This window comes from Abramis brama, assembly GCF_963993115.1.
Source record: "Abramis brama genome assembly, chromosome: 15".
Classification (NCBI taxonomy): Eukaryota; Metazoa; Chordata; class Actinopteri; order Cypriniformes; family Leuciscidae; genus Abramis; species Abramis brama.
Window position 1 is genome coordinate 28,096,487 of NC_139977.1, and position 20,670 is coordinate 28,117,156.

Consider the following 20,670-nt stretch of genomic DNA (forward strand, 5'->3'; position numbering starts at 1 on the left):
GGTCCTGATCACTCTGTCGGGTTTATATTTTGCGATAATGGCAGGCTGTTATGTTTACATATTTAATATAATGCTTTATATGGCTGCATTTTCTAAATGCCTGCATTGATTTTTTTCTAAACTAATACTATAAGGCAAGGAGCTTAGTGGAGTTTGTTTCAAACCACTTTTTAAAAATTCTCACAAGCACACACCAATAACAACTTACATCACAGTGACTGCAGTCCACTAGAAAATGAACCGTGTGTGTGTGTGTGTGGTTTTTAATTAATTGGGTTATTGGGTTTAAGTCAAACTCTTCAAACAAGCAATAAGGAGAAGTTCAATCCAAATATAGTGCTGGGTCAACAAGTTGCATAGTTCATAAAAACAGGTAGTTGTGGGTTTAGTAAGTATAAAGAAATGCAGCCTTGAATGACTAATGCAAATGTGATAGCTGAACTCAGCAGGATATATGATCTCAGCAGCTCATTATACACTGTTGAAGAAAATCAGCAGGGAATCACTTAGGAAAGCTTTTGTGATTGTCCTGATTTGTGAAAGAAAATATCAAGCTGGGCTCAGTATTTTCTAACAAAACAAAATCCAAATTTCCTACTTCACATTAGTGTGGTTAGTTTGAAATGTCAGTAATTGTTAACAATATAAGTAATAAATAAATAAAGCTGAAATAAAATAAAATATAGATATTACGTTAAAAAAACAAACAAAACTTAGAATGTGTTGCCTTAGAAATGTTGCAACTAACTGAAACAAGTTACATTTGAAGTACTTAACTAAAACTGAAATAAAAATAATTTAAAGCTATATAGAAATATTTTTTTTTTAAAATGGTAAAACTTTACAATAAGGTCCCTATTAAAAGTGCTAACTAACATTAACTGACAATGAGCAGTACATTTGTTACATTATTATTATTATTTTTATGTTAATTTGTTAAAAAAACAACTGTTAGCATTCATTGTTCGTTAATATTAGCAGGTTCATTAAACAATATTAATTATAAAATTATACAATATTAAAAATGTATTAATAAATGTTGACATTAAATTAAATTAAATGTGTTAGAAGTATTTTTCATTGCTTGTTTATGTTAAGTAACATAGTTATCCAGTGTTAACAAATGGAACCTTATTGTAAAGTGTTACCAAAAATGAATAACAATGACAAAAGCACATAAAAAATTACTAAAACAAACTAAAATTAAAAGGAAATGTGATTTTTTTTTTTATAAATATGAATACATACTAAAATAATATATAAATAGTACTAAAATAACACTGACCTGAGCCGTCTGCTGTCCACCTGCAAAAGTGTAGAAAATTTAACTAATAAAAGACATACATAAATCATAGTAAACTTACTTTTACAATAAATAAGAAACCACACAGAATAGAAACATTTTATTTTGTTGGTTTTATGTTTCATCACACACACACATGCACACACACAAAATGACTTGCCCACAAATACATACATTTTCTTAAATGACTTTTAGTTTTTATATTAAGTAAATTATAGCCTACTTAAGTAAGTCTATATGATAACTCTACACCTACCCTTTACAGAAACCTTTTGTAGACATCATTTTGTCATTGTACTAAAGGGATAGTTCACCCAAAAATGATGTCATCGTTTACTCACCCTCAAGATGTTCCAAACCTGAAGAGTTTCTGTCTTCTCCTAAACACAAAATAAGATATTTTGAAGAATATGGGTAACCATTGTTGATAGTTGATGGACCCCATTGACTTCCATAGTGTGGAGAGAAAAAATGGGGCACATCAACTGTTTGGTTACTGACATTCTCCAAAATATCTTATTTTGTGTTCATCAGAAGAGAGAAATGCATACAGGCATGAGGGTGAGTAAATGATGACAGAATTTTCATTTTTGGGTGAATTATCCCTTTAAGCTCTTATCATGGTTACACTTTATTTTACAGTACGTGTACTTACAGTGTAGTTACACATGAAAGTACTGGTAATATAAGATAACTACATGGGTTAAGGTTAGGTTTTAGGGTAGGTCCAGGGTTAGTATCTAGTTATAACCCAGTTATTATAACGGAACAGGACTGTAAAATAAAGTGTTCCTATATCATTGTTATTAAAACATTTTTAGTTTTATGAATCATGTTTATCCTTGAGGACATCCCTGAATGTCCTTATGTCCTGTTTTGTCTGAATTAGTTCCATTCTGTTCCCAAAGTGTAGCTAAGCCAACCCATTCACACACACAGGAGTCCTGGTGCTGAAGTCCACTTCTGGTTTTCCGGCCCCTCCCCTCTCAGGGTGATTAGTGTGGTAAGCTGCAGTGGGATTGGGTGAGAGAGTTAGTCTCATTACTACACGTACAAACACTGCTCTCAGCCTGACCGTTCTGATGCTGGACAGAGGAACTTTACATGAACGACACACCCTGACGCTTATAGGAATTAAGAGACCAAAGAGAATTTCAACAGAGCAGACTTTCAGCTTCAGGATCATGCGGGAACTCCGACGTTTGATGTTCCCCAAGATGGTTTAATTTGAAGGTTGCTCCACTATGAAGGACTCAAAGAGACATTAAGCTAGTTTGGTATGTTTGGATTGTCTCACGTCACCATGGAGATCAGGAAAGTACTTCTGAAATGCCCCGGGACATTTTTACTGACCATGATGATGTTCAAATGGGGTAAGTTCTCTCTCTCCTTCTGTCTATCTAAGATATAATATTCTATGAACATATATTTTCATAAATACATATTTATAGAACATTAAATTAACTTTTACTTGGAAACCCTGAACAATGAAAGAAGGAACTTCTTACAAGAGGCAAAAAATGGGACACTGATCATTAAAAGCTGTTGAGAATACCTTTCATATAATCAGGGATAGAAATAGAATGTGATGTTTTGCTAATATTTGCTCACTTAAGTGTGTTTTATTCTAAGAAAGACCAAGTTTAATCATATATATCTCTGCTAGAGTCAAAAGCAACAGGTTGGATGTGGCTCTACTGGTACTTTGATTTTTTTGGGAAAGGGAGTTGAAAGCAAGTAAATGTACTTTATCCACACTATAAAAAATACAAACAAATGTATTAGTAATAAATGTTTCATAATTATATTAGGAGACAAAAGCATGGGGGGGGGGGGCACCTAGCAACCACTCAGAACACCCTAGCAACACCCTGGCAACCACCCACAAAAATCTAGCATCATGGTGATTTAAAAAAAAAAAACTGCATGGTAAGCCCTTGGTGTTCATTTTGTTATTAATTAGATATCATATCTTCTACATTCTAAAAAAATGCTGGGTTGTTTTTCATTTTATTTTGAAACCCAACAGTTGGGTTTGTCCATATTTGACCCAAACATGAGTTGAAACAACTCAACATTTTTTCTTTTCTTCTGTTTTATGCTGACACAGAATTCCTGGCACTGTTTCTCGCATTAGTGTTGTGGTCATTTTCTGTTATCTGGGACTCCCAAAGATGTGCACTGGAGTGTTACTCGCCTCCCTCCTTCTGTCTGGAGTGGATATGACTGGTGCATGTTAGACGGGTGTATGGGGGAGGTTACCCATCTATTTTCCCTCCCTCCCTCCATCCATCCATCCAGTCTGATTCTGCCCCGCTCTCAGGCCTCTGTCTGAAGCAGAAAAACTTGGGGGGTGGGTTCCATTGTTTCCCGTTGCCATGACACCAGGGCTGAGTCATTTGGACGTTGTGTGTGGGTGGAATCTGCGTTAAGCACTTTTAACAAGCTTTGTTTACTTTTGCGTCCTGTAGGCTTAACGCTCTTTCATCTGAATGCACGGTCAAGCTTTTCTGAGTATTTAACTCTATGATGATCATATCCAGGACAATAACAAATCTAAAGTTTTGAGTCTAAAGTATTAATGGTTGTATATAAAAGCAAGTATAAATTTTAGTACTGAGTAATACTAATTAACTACATGTATTTTCTACAGGGTTTGGTTTAGGGTTAGTTGCATGTAATTATGCATAATTTATAGTTATTACTACAGTAACTACATGTGTAACAGGATCACTGTAAGATAATTAAAGATTATATTAAATGAAGTTTTTTACATTTTTTGCAATTTTACAGTAATAGCAATACCTGTAATAACTTATTGCTCTGGTCAATGTTAGTTTTGGTTCTAAGTGTTATATAAAATTGAAATGCAAGGTTGGCACTTACATTAAATACACTTTGCTTAGTCAAAGCTCATTGTTCTGACTCACAGATCCTGCTGTTTAGGTGTTAAGTGTTGTATGCAATTACAACACTGCATCTGTAGTGTATTTGCATAGACTAATGGGAGTCAATGGGGAAATTCAGCGAGATGAACAGTGAAACTGGTCTAATGTCCTGACTGAGCTGATAGTTCATGTCAAATCACGCATGCAAATGTAACATCAAGCGCTTAGGGAAACAAGGGGGACTTTTTCAATGAAAACGTCTACAATGGACCCTTCCCCCAACCCTAATCCTAACAAGAACACTGACAGGGAAGAATAAATTCACATGACAAAGTCCACTGCATTCTCACAGTCAAGATTCTGCTAATAAAAGTGAGCCTATAGCTAGAGGAACTTGCATTGATGCTAACATTAACAAATAATGTCTTTCTGTTGATCAAAAATATCACCTAGAAGGTTCAATGAATGTTTTGGGTAATAGAGTGTAATATACACTGCACGGCCAAAAAAAAAAAAGTCTGTTTGGATTTAAAAAGGCAAATATGTAAGAGTCATGATTGGATCATTATTGCAGTGATTATTATATTTCTAGCATATTATATGTTTGGCAACAGTTCTTCTAAACCTAGTTGATGGAGTGTGTAGCTTTTCATTTCTTAAACATCCATGTAGGAAGACACATCATGGCCATATTCTAGGATGACAAACTGTGAAATGGTTGTGAGGGAGCATGAAGAACCATTTCCACACATTAATTGGCACCTCTGAATCCAGACCTTAAATTCAGTGAAAGTTTTTGGGATGTGCTGGAGGAGACTTTACAGAGTGCTGGACTCTTGCATTGTCAATGCAATATCTTGACCAAACATAGATACACCTCTTGATGGAAATAAATATTGTGATGTTATTTCCATCAAGAGGTGCATACATTTTTGGTCAAGATCTAGTATATTATAGGTGTTGATGCTAACATTGACATGCTTTTGTGTGGATTAATGCTCAAAAATATCACCTATTATATATTTAGAGGGTTAAATTAATGCTTTGGGTAATAGAATATATATATATATATATATATATATATATATATATATATATATATATATATATATATATATATATAGCCTATATCAGTGCTGTCAAATCAATTAATCACAATTAATCGCATCTAACTTAAAAAAGGACAATTTCGACAATTTACTTGCAAATAATAGCTGCTTAATAAAAAGGTTTTTACAAAATAATTCACTTATGTGCTCTTACAAAAAAATCAAGCTTCACATTTCTGCATTTAAACTCTCCAGACGCTGACCAGGTTTACTTAAGCAGTATCTGCTACTTAACAGATATTAATGCCACAAATTTGGTTGATAAAACTGAAATATTTTAAATTCTAATATTATGTTTTGGTTTTAGATTTACTTGACAGAATAAAGCTAATATCCTTCAAAACTAATGCCAAAAGCCTTGTGTTGGTGCTCATGAGGCGTAACACTCAAAAACATCACCTAGTCTTAAAGGTTAAAACTTTGTGTTTAGATGCAGGGTGGAATAAAGCTAATTAGCCAATTAGCATCTGAGACTAGAGCTAATGACAGACGTGCTAAGTCTGAGTTCATATTGATGCTAAGAACAACTATTAATACTCTAATAATCACAATGAGTCAAAACTATATATTTAGTCTGAAAAGTTTGATTCTTAATTTTAGAACTCTTAATTTTAGGTTCGCATGAGAGAATTAAGCATGCATGAGTACAAATAAACTTGTACACACCTCTCCAGCGCCTGTGAAAATAACCAGACCACAGGTTATCACAAAGTCCTGTCACACATCACACACACGTCCCAGCTGCCCACTCATATCTCTGGACAGATGCATATTAAGAGAGTGTTATCTCATTCAGATGATCTCCACATCTGACTGGGCCACTAACCCTGACAAATTTCACAGCCATTGTATAGACAGTTGATCTCTTACCTCCAAGATCCATACAGTGTGTTACAGGGTTAACTGAAACTAAAACTACAACCATTAAAATTAAAAAATAAAATAAACCTCTTACTTGAAATAAAACTGACATAAAATACATAAACTGAAATACTGTATATATACGACAAATGACAAAAACACACAACAAAATAACTAAAACTTGACCTAAATTTCAAACATACAAATAAAAACGAATTCAAAATAGTAATAAAAACTACAATAGGATCTTAATTATACACATACAGATGCCGTTTCCCCACCTGACCCCTCTAAAACAATCTGTAACCCCTAAAATTGTAAAACTAACCAATCACGCCCCCTCACAGCAGGAAGTAAGACAAACAGGGATGATTGACAGTGATGTAAACAAAAGGGGAGGAGTTCTCCTTGATTGACAGTCAGTATCAGTGTTAGCAGTTTAACTCTTAGAACCTGCATGGCTAACATTCTTCCAGCGGCCTCACACAGATAACCTTAAACACAAGTAAGCCGTAGTGCTCAAGACAGATGTCAGGAGAATGTCTCCGTCTGCCATAGGATGCCAAAGACTCTCAGATCTCTGTGAAACCTCAATGTTAAAGTCTGTATAATCAGAACCACTACAGCCTGTCTCCACCTCGAACCTAAATGCGTCACATCTGGGTGCTGTCCACATTCCAGCGAGATCACATTTAAGAGAATACAAATACTGTATGAATATGAATGGAACATGACCAGATCAAAAGGTGACAAGCTCACATTTGTAGAAGACAGATATTGTTGCAGTAGTGCAGTGGGTAAAGGCTGCATTATCAAAAATACAGTAATATTCTGAAATATTATTAGAAATTAAAATAACTGTTTTCTATTTAAATATGTTTTAAAATGTAATTCATTCCTGTGATGCAAAGCTGAATTTTCAGCATCATTACTCCAGTTTTCAGTCTTCAGTGTCACATGATCCTTCAGAAATCATTCTGATATGCTAATTTGCTGCTCAAGAAACATTTCTTATTAATATCAATGTCAATGTATAATCAACAGTTTTTGCTGCTTAATACTTTTGTGGATACTATGATTCATTATTTTATTCTTTTATGAATAGAACGTTCAAAAGAACAGCATTTATTTGAAATTTATATTATTTGTAACATTATAAAATGTCATTACTGTTTTAATCAATTTAATACATCCTTGCTGAATGAAAGTAGATAGATAGATAGATAGATAGATAGATAGATAGATAGATAGATAGATAGATAGATAGATAGATAGATAGATAGATAGATAGATAGATAGATAGATAGATAGATAGATAGATAGATAGATAGATAGATAGATAGATAGATAGATAGATGGCACAAGGTGGCAGAGAACTGGATTCTAAGGTTACAGAAGCTGTCTGGCTTAGCAGTGTAGACTAACCTAAAGCTGTCCTGTTTTACACACACCACTCTGAGAGGATTACGTTCAGCTCAGTATGTGAAGACTTTGGCCTACTCAAACTTACACGACAGAAAGTACAAATATTTCATCTGAAATTATGATGAAATTCAAGGTCTAACATGTGAGCAGACAACACAGATATTGTCAATTAAAGGTTCAGTCAGTGAGTGCTCAAGCACACGTGTTTTTGTGAGAGTACATAAGCTAAATGAGGTACAGACAGTTTAATCCACTTTAATTTTCTGTAAACAGTAGCCTACAACACAGGTTAGCAGAGGGCTAAACAGAAAGCAGATAATCAGTGTCCTTCAGTGACAGGAAGGAGTAAGTAAAAAAAGAAAACTAGAAGAGGCACTTCATGTATGTCTGCCGTCAGTGGACTGGATGCTTCTGACGGGCATCATTATGCTCCATCTGGCTTAGTGACCCTTCATGGCAGCGTAGGGTTGCCAACTTCAGAAAAGAAAAATGCAGGACAATCGTGGTTCTTTACAGGAAAATAAGGGACACTCAGAATATTTGTACTGTAGCCTATCACACAGTATATGTCATTTCAGGTTTGTATGTGTTTAAAAGGTTCTCAGACATAAACACATTTGTTTTGCTTAACCTATTTATGCACAATTTAATTCTAAAACGAATTTTAAGGTCACACAAAAAAAGTCACATTACACACAAACCATAGTTCAAAATAATAGCATTTATCTGAAATAGAAAGCTTTTGTAACATTATACACTACATTTTAAAGAAATTAAAGAAAGTAATAGCCTACTTTTATTCAGCAAGGATGCATTAAAGTAATCAAAAGTTTATTTCGGATAAATCTACTTTGAACCTTCTATTCATAAAAGAATCCTGACTTTTTTTTTTTTTTTTTTACATTAATAATAATCAGAAATGTTTCTTGGGCAGCAAATCACATCAGCATATTATTCCCTCAGGAAGATTTCATGTTTTCTTGCGTGGCTGGATGTTGGACTCTAATGTGGCTGGATGTTGGACAATAATCACATTGTTTGAATTCGTTAAAACTGATTTAACGAGCTGAGAAATCTTCTTTACTTATCACACTATACTGACAGGAAATGACATTAGCTTTAAAGAGATCTATGGTGAGAAAGACGGAAAATAAAAGGAGAGGGGAGGTGGATCTGAGGTCAGAGGTCAGAATCTCATCTCAGGGCCAAATTAGCTTAGCAGCAACTATGGAAACTGAACACTTTCTAGGTCAGTCTGAGTGGAGCTTGTTTTCCTGGGGAATGAGTGCTTATTTGTGGGTGTCAGACGGATCTGCTGCATCCTACACAGTGAAACATGCTAAAATTAGTGTTCTTAAAATATTTTTTTGGGAACATAATGTGTGCATGGCGATTACTCCTAAAAATATCCACTTGTGTAAGCCGCAAGATAAATGTGAGCGTGTTCACACTAAGATCAGTGTGTAAGCTCTCAGTTGTGTTGTGTAAGAACAGTCTGTGTGTTCTGAGACTGATAAGATGTTTCTGTTCTAAAAGTAACACTTCCATGTTGATTAAAGTGTCTGGGCAAATACATTGAAGTGGGTCCAAAAGTCTGGAACTGACAATCCGGAAATCCAATCCAATCCAATCCAATCAAAATCGAATTTATATCTGGAAAGAAACAAAGATTCAGGATTTTGAACAATTTAGAGTAAAGGAACATTATGATGTTCTATCTTACACTAAAATTGTTGTGCTGATATAGTACAATTTGCTATGTAATTTATCATGTAAAAAAGAAAGTATTACATTAGAAAAAAGAAGCATTTTCTCTTATAGTATAAGACTTTGGGAACCTACTTGTCACTGCTATTATGATCTGTAAACTGTTGCTCCACAAATCGAGACAAGTTAAGTCATGTTTATTCATTTACTGCTTTAAACAGTACCGATTGTTTCAAAGCAGCTTTACAATAATAGGAAAATAAGATAATCAATAATGCAAACTTACAAAAATGCATCATTTCGCTTCAGAAGGCCTTTTTTAACCCCCTGGTGCCGTATGGATTACTTTTATGATGGATGGATGTGCTTTTTGGAGCTTCAAAAACTCAGGCTCTATTCGCTCCCATTATAAAGTGTGGAAGAGCCAGGATATTTTTTTAAATAACTCTGATTGTGTTTGGCTGAAAGAAGAAAGTCATAAATACTTAGGATGGCTTGAGGGTGAGTAAATTATGGGATCATTTTAATTTTGGGTGAACTAACCCTTTAATGTGACCTTAAAAAGGTTTAAGAATCAAGTTTTACCCTTGTGGGAACATTTGATTCCAGTCCCTTCACGCTTCACCTTATTTTCACAAAATGCTGCACCATTTCTGCTACGCTGCCTTGCTACACACACAATGCTCAACATGGGCACACAGACACACACGCACAACCTCATTCCTTTTGCCCATTCATTAATATCTTCCGCCTGAATGAATATTTGGGATGAAGGTCTGATCAAAGCGACATTGAGGGGGCCAGGGCAGCAAAGTGGTTGAGAGAAGTTGGGGGAGTGTTTAGGGGGACGAGGGGCCCCACAAGGGTTAAGGATGGGTGGGCCACACTAATGGATCTGAATTGAATGCGCAGTGGGGGTTGAGGGTCGAGGTCATGCAGATAACAGGAATTTGGAATGACGCAAAGAGCTTTCATGCGATTGGTTGAATTGCACGAGAAAATCCCCATGAATGCTTTGCACCACATTCTGATCTAAAAAATACATACTCATATGCACAAGCAAAATATGCAATTTACAATACACACTAGGTCACAAATTACAGGGGATCTCTCAAATTTTAAGACTTGTTATGACTAAGAAATACAAAAATAAATAATAATAATTATTCTGAACCTCACAAATGATCAACCTCACATATGGGCTTGGTATTTGCAATGCTGATTTTTAAGAGATTATTTCACTTTGTTCCTCGGGCTCAGTCAGTCTTACCAAGGATTAAGGTTTGTGATCAACAGCCTGTTATTAACTGATGTCAGTATTACCTTTGTCTTGAATGGTATTTGTCTGTTTTTCATTTTTCAACAGAATCTTTCAAGTTTTCTGAAGAAAATGCACATGCAAAATTAATCATCACTATGTTAGAATTATGCTATGTGGGTGCTAAGGTGTTCTGTATGTTTGTTTTTTTTTGCAGTTTGCTTAGTAGTTGCTAGATGGTTGCTTACCAGCCTAATCAAATGACCCCACCTCCAACTTTCTATGACATTATGGGCCCTAGATGATATATGTTTGTTATTCAAGGTCTATGGGATTTATTTCCCAATTTTATTGTCAAGACATATAGACATCTATCACAAATCTGATTGCTTAAAAAGTTTCAGGACATCTCTCCAGTCATGTCTCTTTTATTCCATGTCTATTGGAAAAAATGGTGTAGGTCACCAAGCCCCAAACCCCAAGTATGATCAGTGGTAAAAAACTGACATAATATTTACTTGGAATTTACATCGGGTTTCCCGTTGGTGATATGCATCAGTTAGAGGTACCATATTAAATCCTGTCTTTCTTTCTCTAGGTATATTCTGTTCCGGGTCATCTGATTTGTGTGCATCTTCTCCGTGTCAGAATGGGGCGACATGCGTAGATACAATGGATGATTATGTGTGTTTGTGTTCACGGGAAGGAGTACGGTACATGGGGAGGGACTGTGCGGAGCTGTACGACGGTTGTGTGTTTGCCGAATGTGAAGGGTGTGTCAGTGAACCTGGCACAGATCACTACACCTGCCCAGAGGACATCAATGAGTGTGAAAGTGGGCCGTGTGTCGGTGCCCTCTCTGAGTGTGTGGACGAGCTGAATGGCTTCAAATGCTTGTGCCCACCTGGTTTTGGAGGAGAGGACTGTAGTCGTCGCATCACAGACTGTGTTGATGAACCCTGCCTCAACAATGGCACCTGTAGACGTATAGTGGATGGATTTGAATGCACTTGTTCAGACGGTTTTCGTGGTGAGACCTGCGAAGAGGACCTGGATGAGTGTGATTCACATCCCTGTCAGAACGGTGCAATCTGTTTGGATGGGGCCAACAAGTATCACTGCTTCTGTGTACCTGGATACCAAGGACACAACTGTGAGATTGACATTAATGAGTGTGCATCGAGACCTTGTAGGAACAATGGAACATGTATTAATGGGAAAGACCGGTACCTGTGTGAATGCCTGCTGGGATATACAGGTAATCTGTGGGTGTGGATGAATATATTATTAACTTGTTTGAAACCTTAAGTTTCCACATTTTGTAACTGTATGCTAATAGTCTAAAGCAGGGGTGCCCGATCCTAATGCTGACAGACAAAGGTCCTGCAAAAATTAGTTCCAACACACTAATTTCAGGTAATCCTAGTAGATCTTAATGGCTGATTCAGATTTGTTTTGGTTGGAACTAAACTCTGCAGGACTATGGCCCTCCAGAAGTAGGATTGGGCACTCCTGGTCTATATGGATGTTGACAGCAATTAATAACTGGTACTTGCCAAGTCGCAAGCTGTTTTTAGATCTGATTTTTTAAGTCATGTATTGTGTTTTGTATCTCTGTAGGAGTGAACTGTGAGATGGAGATTGATGAATGCGAGTCAAATCCCTGTCAGAACGGAGCCACCTGTCATGACCTAGTGGGGTTGTACACCTGTGACTGTGTGCAGGGGTTTGAAGGTTCCGACTGTGAAACCAATATCGATGAATGTGAGAGTGATCCATGTCAGAATGGAGGAATCTGCCACGACCTTATTGATAGGTAACGGAACTCTGGAATTGTGGGAATGCCTGAAAGAGTCATGCAGATGGCATGTCCATGCACTGCCCATTATTTTTTCACTTACTCACTGTGAGTAAAACAAATGTTACATGTTAGTCAGACAGTCTCTTCCTATCTAAGTGGTTGGTTATTGGCCAGAAAAAGCTGTAATGCAGAGCAGATTTTATGCTGAAAGTTAAAATAGTCTGATTTGGTGTGTTTGTATGCAGTTATGAGTGTGAATGTGAAGGCACTGGTTTTATGGGGGACCACTGTGAGGAGGATATTCCGGAGTGTGCATCTCATCCTTGCCAACATGGAGCTACTTGTCTAGAAGGCATTAACCACTACAACTGTACCTGTTGGCCAGGTAGCTCTCCTTTATCCAAAACCGCACTCAAGTCTTTCAAGTCTTTATATCCCTAACTCTGCAACAAACTGAAACAATGTTAATGTGTGAATAGGTTTTGAAGGAGATAACTGTGAGGTGGATATAGATGAATGTGCTGATACTCCTTGTGAGAACGATGGTGAATGTTTTGAGAAGTCAAATCCAGATCTCTGGGAAACGGACTGGGAGTTCACCTACGCCACAGCTGTGGGTTACGTCTGTCAGTGCCAACCAGGATACACAGGTACCGGAAACATGAAAACAGATGTAAATGTAAAACAGTACAGTAAAACAATACACAGACATTGCAACTGCTTTCATTTTAGGAACTTGTTCCGAAGTTGAGCCTAACTATTTTGTGACCCAATATGTGATTGAATGGGTGGTGAAGGTTACTCAAGTAATGACACAATGTTTTACCTGAACAGAGTTTTGTCATGCTGTTTATTTGTTTATTTCCCCAGGAGAGAACTGTTCAGTGAACATAAATGAGTGTGTATCTGAGCCCTGTCACAATGGAGGAAGCTGTAAGGATTTGGTTAACGGATACACGTGTCTATGCCCGGAGGGGTTTGTAGGTTAGTGTTTGCATATGGGAAACTGTTTGCATGTGTATTTGTCTGTATTGTTCATTTTGGTCTGTCTTTCTCAGGCGTGGAGTGTGAGGTTAATATAGATGAGTGTGAGAGTGCCCCCTGCCTGAATGGAGGTGTATGTGAAGATGGAGTAGCTGAATACAAGTGCCAATGTGCAGAAGCTGAGGAAGGTCACCTGCCATGGGGGGGTCCCCAATGCACTGTGCAGCTGCTTGGTTGCATTGAGCATGACTGCCAAAATGGCGCCACCTGCTTGCCGTGGTTAGATGAAGAGACACATGGACATACTTGCCTTTGTCCTCCTGGTTTCTATGATGACATATGTTCTACACCAACCACATTTTCCTTCTCCTCACCGAGGTTCTTTCTGATTGAGGTTCCACCACTCGAGCGCAGAAGGAGAGACATAGAACACGAGCACCCTCTGGGGGTTCGTCTGCGCTTCCGAACCACTCTGCCGGATATGCTGCTGTTCTTTCGTGGCAATGATGAGCTCTTCTTATCCCTAGAGATTGTTGGGGGTGAGCTGCTTGCTAAGGCAATATCTAAGGAGGGAGAGTCACTGGAGGCACAATTACCAGTGCTTGTAAGTGACGGAGGTTGGCATGAGGCAATGGTCACCATTGATGAACAGGATACCAGACTTGTGCTTCAGGTCAAAGGTCCAGGCTGTGACAATCAAGTATGCAGAGTTGAAGACAAGCAACCAGATGATCATGAAACTTTTTTGCACTACGAGATGCTCACAAAGATATATGTGGGTGGAGTACCAGAGGAGTACATGTACCTTACATTGAGCGGCCATGGCTTTTTGGGCTGTATGGAGGACCTACAGATTGATGGCCATCCTGTCCTGCCCCATGATCTGGATGACAAGGAGGAAAGTGTAGAGTTAGGCTGTATAAAGACGGAATGGTGCCAAGTGGACCCACATCCTTGCTCTCAACAAGGGCACTGTGTTGACCTCTGGACGAGCTACCGCTGTGACTGTTATAGACCACATTATGGACATGACTGCAGCCAAGGTGTGCATAAGCATATCCTCATACACTCAGACATTGATCTTGTAGTAATGTGTAGAGCGGGGATATTCAGCTCTGGTGCTGAAGGGTAATTGTTCTGCCAGGTTTAGCTCTAACCTTATACAAACACACCTGAACAAACTAATCAAGATGATTACTTGGAAAATACAGGCATGTGTTTGATTCTTGTGGGACTGAAACTTTGCAGGACAGTGGCCCTCCAGGACTGCAGTTGCATAGTTTTGGTGTAGAGGAAACCAAACTTATACAATAATAAAACATTGGCACATTATCATACTTGATTTTTGTCTCTATTTCTCTTTATTTTCCAGATTTTCCCTCTTGGACATTTGGTCATGAGCACTCTACAAGCTTTCTTCCATTTGTACTGCTGTCTGATATTGGCAGGAACTTTAGTGTCTCATTCTTCCTACGATCACTTAAATCAAGTGGATTATTATTTCAGCTACGAAGGGCAGGCCTTCAGGAGACAGAGGGAGATGATCCTTATTTTACTATGTACCTGGAAATGGGACGAGTACAGGTGACCTCTGTAGCGGAGTCACCCACCCTATCATCACCAGTGTTTGTCTGTAATGGAGAGAAGCCACTGCTTCAGTTGGACATACAGGAGGGTTTGGTATTCTTTAGCCATGGAGGATTGCGCTATAGGCTTGGCTCACTGCCTGACATGGAAGTTCTGAAGGGAGACCTGGTGTATGTTGGTGGAGTTCCAGGTGAAGAGGGTGCAACAGATTGGGGTGGACAATTTAAGGGATGCCTGCAGGACCTGAGACTAGACGATGTGCATCTGGCAGTGGAACCCTGGAATATTACCCTCAGTGAGACTATATATTTCTCCAGTGATGCAGAAAATGTGCTACCTGGATGCATGAGTGATGACACATGCAAGGTATGTAGACATACATTTTTGTTTTCATTTCATCATACCTGCAATGATAATTACAAGCTGTCGTTGTGCAATTGGTTTGCAGGTGGAGCCTTGCTTAAATGGTGGAGAGTGCACAGTCACATGGAATGACTTTACTTGTTCCTGTCCACGGGATTTCACTGGAAAGACATGTGAAACCAGAGTTTGGTGTGTCAGTGACCCGTGCGTAAATGGTGGACGCTGCGTGGATCTGTCGGATGGTTTTGAGTGTATGCTTATCTTGAACACCTTGCTGATATTTTTAATTTTCTTGTTTTCTTGAAATAATTCAAATATGATTAATGTATAAATGTTTATAATCAAGTAGTAAATATAAATGTATGTTAAAAAAAAGTTTTTTTTTTCTTACCAGGCATTGCTAATGCAACATTTGACAACACACCCTTACACTACAGTGCTAAGGGATCTGTAGTTGACCCAGTGACCAATGTTACCATGGAGCTCCGTACAAGGCAGGAAAATGGTGTGCTACTTCGTGCATGGAGAGGAGTGGAACTTCTTCTGGTTGGTCTGTTGGATTCAGCCATTTATGTGGAGCTTCATACAGAGAACAGTGTGGAACCAGTAAAATTCTCTGGACAGAGACACATTGCAGATGGAACCTGGCATCGCCTGCTCGTTGCCATGGCCAACCCAGAGCGTGATGTATCACAGTGGTTGGTTTTGGTGGATGACATCATTGATGGTAGCAGTGCCCCAGTGCTTGCTGGTAGTTTAACTTTTCTTAAAGACTTGTCAAGTGAGGTTGCACTGGCAGAGACGTACACAGGATGTCTAGGTGCTGTCAGAGTAGGTGAGGTGTATCTTCCATTTGTAGACAATGCCAAACCACCCCAAACATCTCGGTTTTGGCGGAGACAAGATGAGCGTGTGCACATAGGGTGCTTCGGGGCTCCAGTGTGCCACTCTCATCCTTGCAGGCGTGGTGGTACATGTGTGGATCTCTTCAATTCTTTTGGCTGCCAGTGCTCACCCGGCTGGGAAGGGATCACATGCGAGAAAGAAACAGACGAGTGTGTCTCAGGACCCTGTCTCCATGGCAAATGCAAGGACAAGTTTAATGGGTTTGACTGCTTGTGTCACCCAGGATATGCTGGACCTACATGTTCGGAAAACATAGACGACTGTAAAGGATTGAAGTGTAAGAACGGGGGAACCTGTGTGGATGGAGTAAATGACTACACCTGTATCTGTCCCCCTAATTACAGCGGAACACGTTGTCAGTAAGTTCCTACTGATCACACATTGATGCCTAGACTTGACTCAGCCATAACTTAGACTCCATTTACAATACATACGCCCTTCCACTCTGTTGAACAGAGAACAGGGTTATAACGTGGCCTTCACATTACAACCAAATGCAAAACTGCTTGCAATTGTAAATACTAATGAAAGCCAGTGGGGGAAAAAAAAATAGTTCACCATCCATTTTATACAGTTATTTCTTGTTACTCAAGTTTGAATGAACCAGTGAGGCTGTATCCTTATCTGTTTGGGACTGTTTTGATCTGTTGTGAGTTTGAGCATTTGTTTGTTTGTGTTCTTGTGCATCAGGTATAACTACCCTCCTCTTAAATGTCAACTGGATTTTGAATGTGAAAATGATGGCATCTGTCATGACACTCAGTGGGGGGCAAACTGCACCTGCCTTCCAGGATTCACAGGAGACAGGTGGAATTAACACTTACATCCTTGTCCATTAGAAATAAATTGAATATACAAATACTGATATAGATGACTAAGTGTTCACATTTTTTCCCCCCACAGATGTGAGAGAGAAATGGATGAGTGTGCATCTAGCCCATGTCTAAACGGTGGATCGTGTCTGGATCGGTTGAACCGGTTTCAATGTTTGTGTCCAGCAGGATTCAGTGGCCAGTTCTGTGAAACAAATGTAAGTAAACACGGAGTATAATAATAAGCATACAATTTAGGAGCGAAAATAAGAATGCAAACTAGTTCAGTAGTGTTGATTGTTACTTTTTATACCTGCCAACAACAACAATTTGAATCTCTCTCTGCAGAAGCAGGCTCAGCAAGATCATATACCATGGCTGGCAATTGCGGTTCCATTGGTATGTGGCTGTGTCCTCTTGGTGGCTATTGGTCTCATTTTCATGTTGATGACAGCACGCAGGAAGCGGCAATCAGAAGGAACTTATTCCCCAAGCCATCAGGAAGTTGCAGGTGCACGCCTGGAGATGGATAGCATGCTGAAAGTACCACCCGAAGAGCGTCTAATTTGAGAAATGTAGACAAGGTGACAAAAACAGATGTAGACAAGGGGGCGCTAATATTATCGGAGTGACTTCATAAAACTAAACTCAACCTTTCCAAGACCATGTGGTATTATGGAGCTACAATAATAAGCAAGTGCTACATCAAACAAGCAACCTAAAGATCTGCTGTAATACAAATAAAGAGGAATTTTTTTTAAATGAGAAGTCATTAAATATGGTTGATATTTCACCATAGATTTTGTCGAGACCAACAACTCTGGAATTTATCCAGCAACTCTCTCAAGTCTAGTTGAACTTGAACGTTGTGATTCTTTACCTCACGGGATTATATGCCTGAACGACTTTGACAAAGTGTCATACAGTAAAGAGGCAAAAATATGAGTTTACATTCTCCCCACACTTCCACAGCATTTAAAATCTTTAACAAATCCCTTTCAAAGATAAACGCTGAAAGTAGTGCTACAGATGGAGAAAGCACCATTTTGAAAAAAAAATTCCACAGCATTTGAATGTACAAGGTATGATATCTGTAGCAAGACTGTTATGTTAACTAGCTACTATTTCTGCTGTAGGCAATACTGGATATGATAATTGTCACTAAGGAATGTGGCTTCATATTCATGCCAATGTGAATAATTAGCTATACATTAGCATTTACAGGGGAGGGGAACAACAAACTAGTTACCCTTTTAGGCCCTGTTTACACCTGGTATTAAGATGTGTTTTGGTCGATCGGATCACAAGTAGACGAGGGAGACATTCCCGTTTACACCTGGTGTTTTAATCCATCTCTTTTGTCAAAAGGGGATGGCAGAAAAACTATGGAGAGCATCAGCTTTCTTTTTTGCTCTGAAAGCTGCAAGACAACACAGAACGCTGTGAATGTGTGTTAGAAATCAGGAAAGAACAATGAGTTTGGTACGTTTTTTGTCTTCAAACCAAACTGAAGTCTTCTTCAGCCAAGAAAGTTTAAATCCTTTTGTGGTTGTTCGAACACATTCGATAACATGAGTGTTTGCACTACGAAAAGCAATCCGCAAGAATGCGTTTTCGACTACCTCTGGAAGTGTTCGAAAGTAAACAAGCGCAAAATGTTTTAGACCCCGTTTACACCTGGGGCCGGTTTCACAAAGATAGACTTTGACTATGGCTTAGATATAGTAGATAGTCAGACTTCAGATAGACATCGAAATAAGACCGTTGCACAAAGCACTTAAGACTCTGACTATCTTAAGTAGGACTACACTGCAATGCATTCTGGGTAAAATAAGACGCTTTTCAAAACAAAAAACATGGCGGATCGAGTAAGCGGCGCATTCAACCGCTCAGTGCAGTTTACCCCAGCGGAAAATATGTGTTTGTTGGAGGAGTATAAATGACGGCGTATGTTTTTATGTTTCCACTGTTCGATCGCGCCCGTGCCTCTCTCTCTCTCTGACACACACACACACTCTTCAGCATTGCAATCTTGACATCGCAGCCTGTTGCAGCATTCACACCAAACGCGAATAGAGCGTCAAATTCGCGTCTAGTTCGACGCTTGAACATTTTGAATCCATTCGCGCGTATAAAGCGAGCGTTTGAAGCGAAATAGACGGGCGTTCAGAGCTATGACTCCACTATGACTAACTACCCCAGTTGCGTGAGCGGTGTATTGCATTTCACGCATCGCCCGTGCCGTGACGCTTGCGTCCACTGCTCAGACTATGAAAGGGAGCGCGCCGATCGTTGCTCGCGTTGACTATGTAACGGCCCTAACAGTTACAAGGACATTTTACTTGGGAATGTAATAACTGGAAGAAATGTTTAAATTATGAGCCTTTTCCCTTTTCTTTTGGCAGTTTGTAATTGATTGTGAACTGCTGGTTGCCAAGGTAACATAGAGTCTTAGACCTAAGTTAGCCTGGGGGTAAGGTGTCTAATTTTTTTGGTCTAAATTAAGTCAGTCTTTATTTTTGTGAAACAGTCTAACTTGCATTAGACTAGTCTATGAGCAAATTTTAGACTTGTCTAACACTATAGACCGGTCTAAAATAGCTTTGTGAAACCGGCCCCTGTATTTAGCATCGTCCACTTGTGATCAGATTGACGAAAATGCTTAATACAAGGTGTAAAATATTATATATTTTTTGCTTTTGGGCATAACTTTTTAAGCATTGTTGCATTCACATTGTGTCAGAATTACTCTAATTACGCATTTATGATTACTAAAAACTATTCACTTTGTCTTTGTTGAGCACATTTCTGTCATATAAACAACCAAAAAGACTACAGTTAATGCGAGTTAGTTGGCAATATCACTAGGTTTATATTTGATATGCCATTTTATTTTAGCCAATAACCTGCACTTTCACTATTAAATATTTGAGACAACAAAGAGAAATAAATGAATGTAGTGATTAATATATTTTTTTTGCTAAAAGCTGCATATGGTGCTATTAAGCTGTCATGGATGGAGTCACAAGACAAATAACTTTAAGTAGAATCTTAGAAGTTGTAATCTTGTAATTATGGTCATTCCAACAAAACAGTGAATGCAGCATAATCTGACTGAGACCGTTATTGGAAAAACTGTGAACATTTTACTGTTTGACAATCACCGCACTTCAAATTTTTTATGGGGGGTGGGGCATTTATACGCATACCAGTGTGAGACTACTAAAGATACAAACACCAAACTCAATGTTTATACACACTTACCTCTGGGATACACATGCAAACATGAACGCCATGAGTGGTAAAATAAAATTATGCCTGTGTATGAAGATTAAAAAAAAAGAGAGATGAGATGAACATAATAACAAATCCTTGCTGATGCCTAAATGCTGTAAAAACTGAGTGAATGCAAGTTGCATTCATTTTACAAGTTGTATGTATATGTTGTAAATTGTGGCTATAATTTGTGTTTTCTTGTCTGTTGTATATCAATCTGGCTTCCTTCAAATGTATGCTTAGGAATTACTAAAACTAAAAAGTACAGTGTGAACTGCAACATCAACATAGGAATATATTTTTTAATGTGTAAATGTGCAAAAACTGTTTAATAAAGGTGTTGTGTTTAAATGTGTAAATTGAGTAAAGGTCGGATCTATGATTATTTGT

At 38.3% G+C, this 20,670-nt stretch overlaps 1 protein-coding gene across 1 annotated transcript; it reads left to right on the forward strand.

The window, feature by feature from the left end:
* The first annotated feature begins 2,346 nt into the window (after positions 1 to 2,346).
* On the forward strand, positions 2,347 to 20,662 carry crb2a (crumbs cell polarity complex component 2a). Its single transcript, XM_084136658.1, has 13 exons — positions 2,347 to 2,676; positions 11,150 to 11,809; positions 12,172 to 12,367; positions 12,598 to 12,737; positions 12,832 to 13,002; positions 13,223 to 13,336; positions 13,411 to 14,379; positions 14,709 to 15,289; positions 15,372 to 15,537; positions 15,681 to 16,551; positions 16,883 to 16,999; positions 17,096 to 17,222; positions 17,353 to 20,662. The coding sequence occupies exons 1-13, from the start codon at positions 2,583 to 2,585 to the stop codon at positions 17,572 to 17,574; spliced, it is 4,428 nt and encodes a 1,475-aa protein (XP_083992784.1). The 5' UTR covers positions 2,347 to 2,582; the 3' UTR covers positions 17,575 to 20,662.
* Positions 20,663 to 20,670: the final 8 nt, after the last annotated feature.

What these genes read in the sequence shown, in the direction of transcription:
- crb2a (XM_084136658.1), top strand. Translation starts at nt 2,583, where the DNA reads ATGTTTGGATTGTCTCACGTCACCATGGAGATCAGGAAAGTACTTCTG. An exon ending in TCTGTCGGATGGTTTTGAGT is followed by an intron (nt 15,538 to 15,680) that starts GTATGCTTATCT and finishes TTTTCTTACCAG; the next exon opens with GCATTGCTAATGCAACATTT. An exon ending in TACAGCGGAACACGTTGTCA is followed by an intron (nt 16,552 to 16,882) that starts GTAAGTTCCTAC and finishes CTTGTGCATCAG; the next exon opens with GTATAACTACCCTCCTCTTA.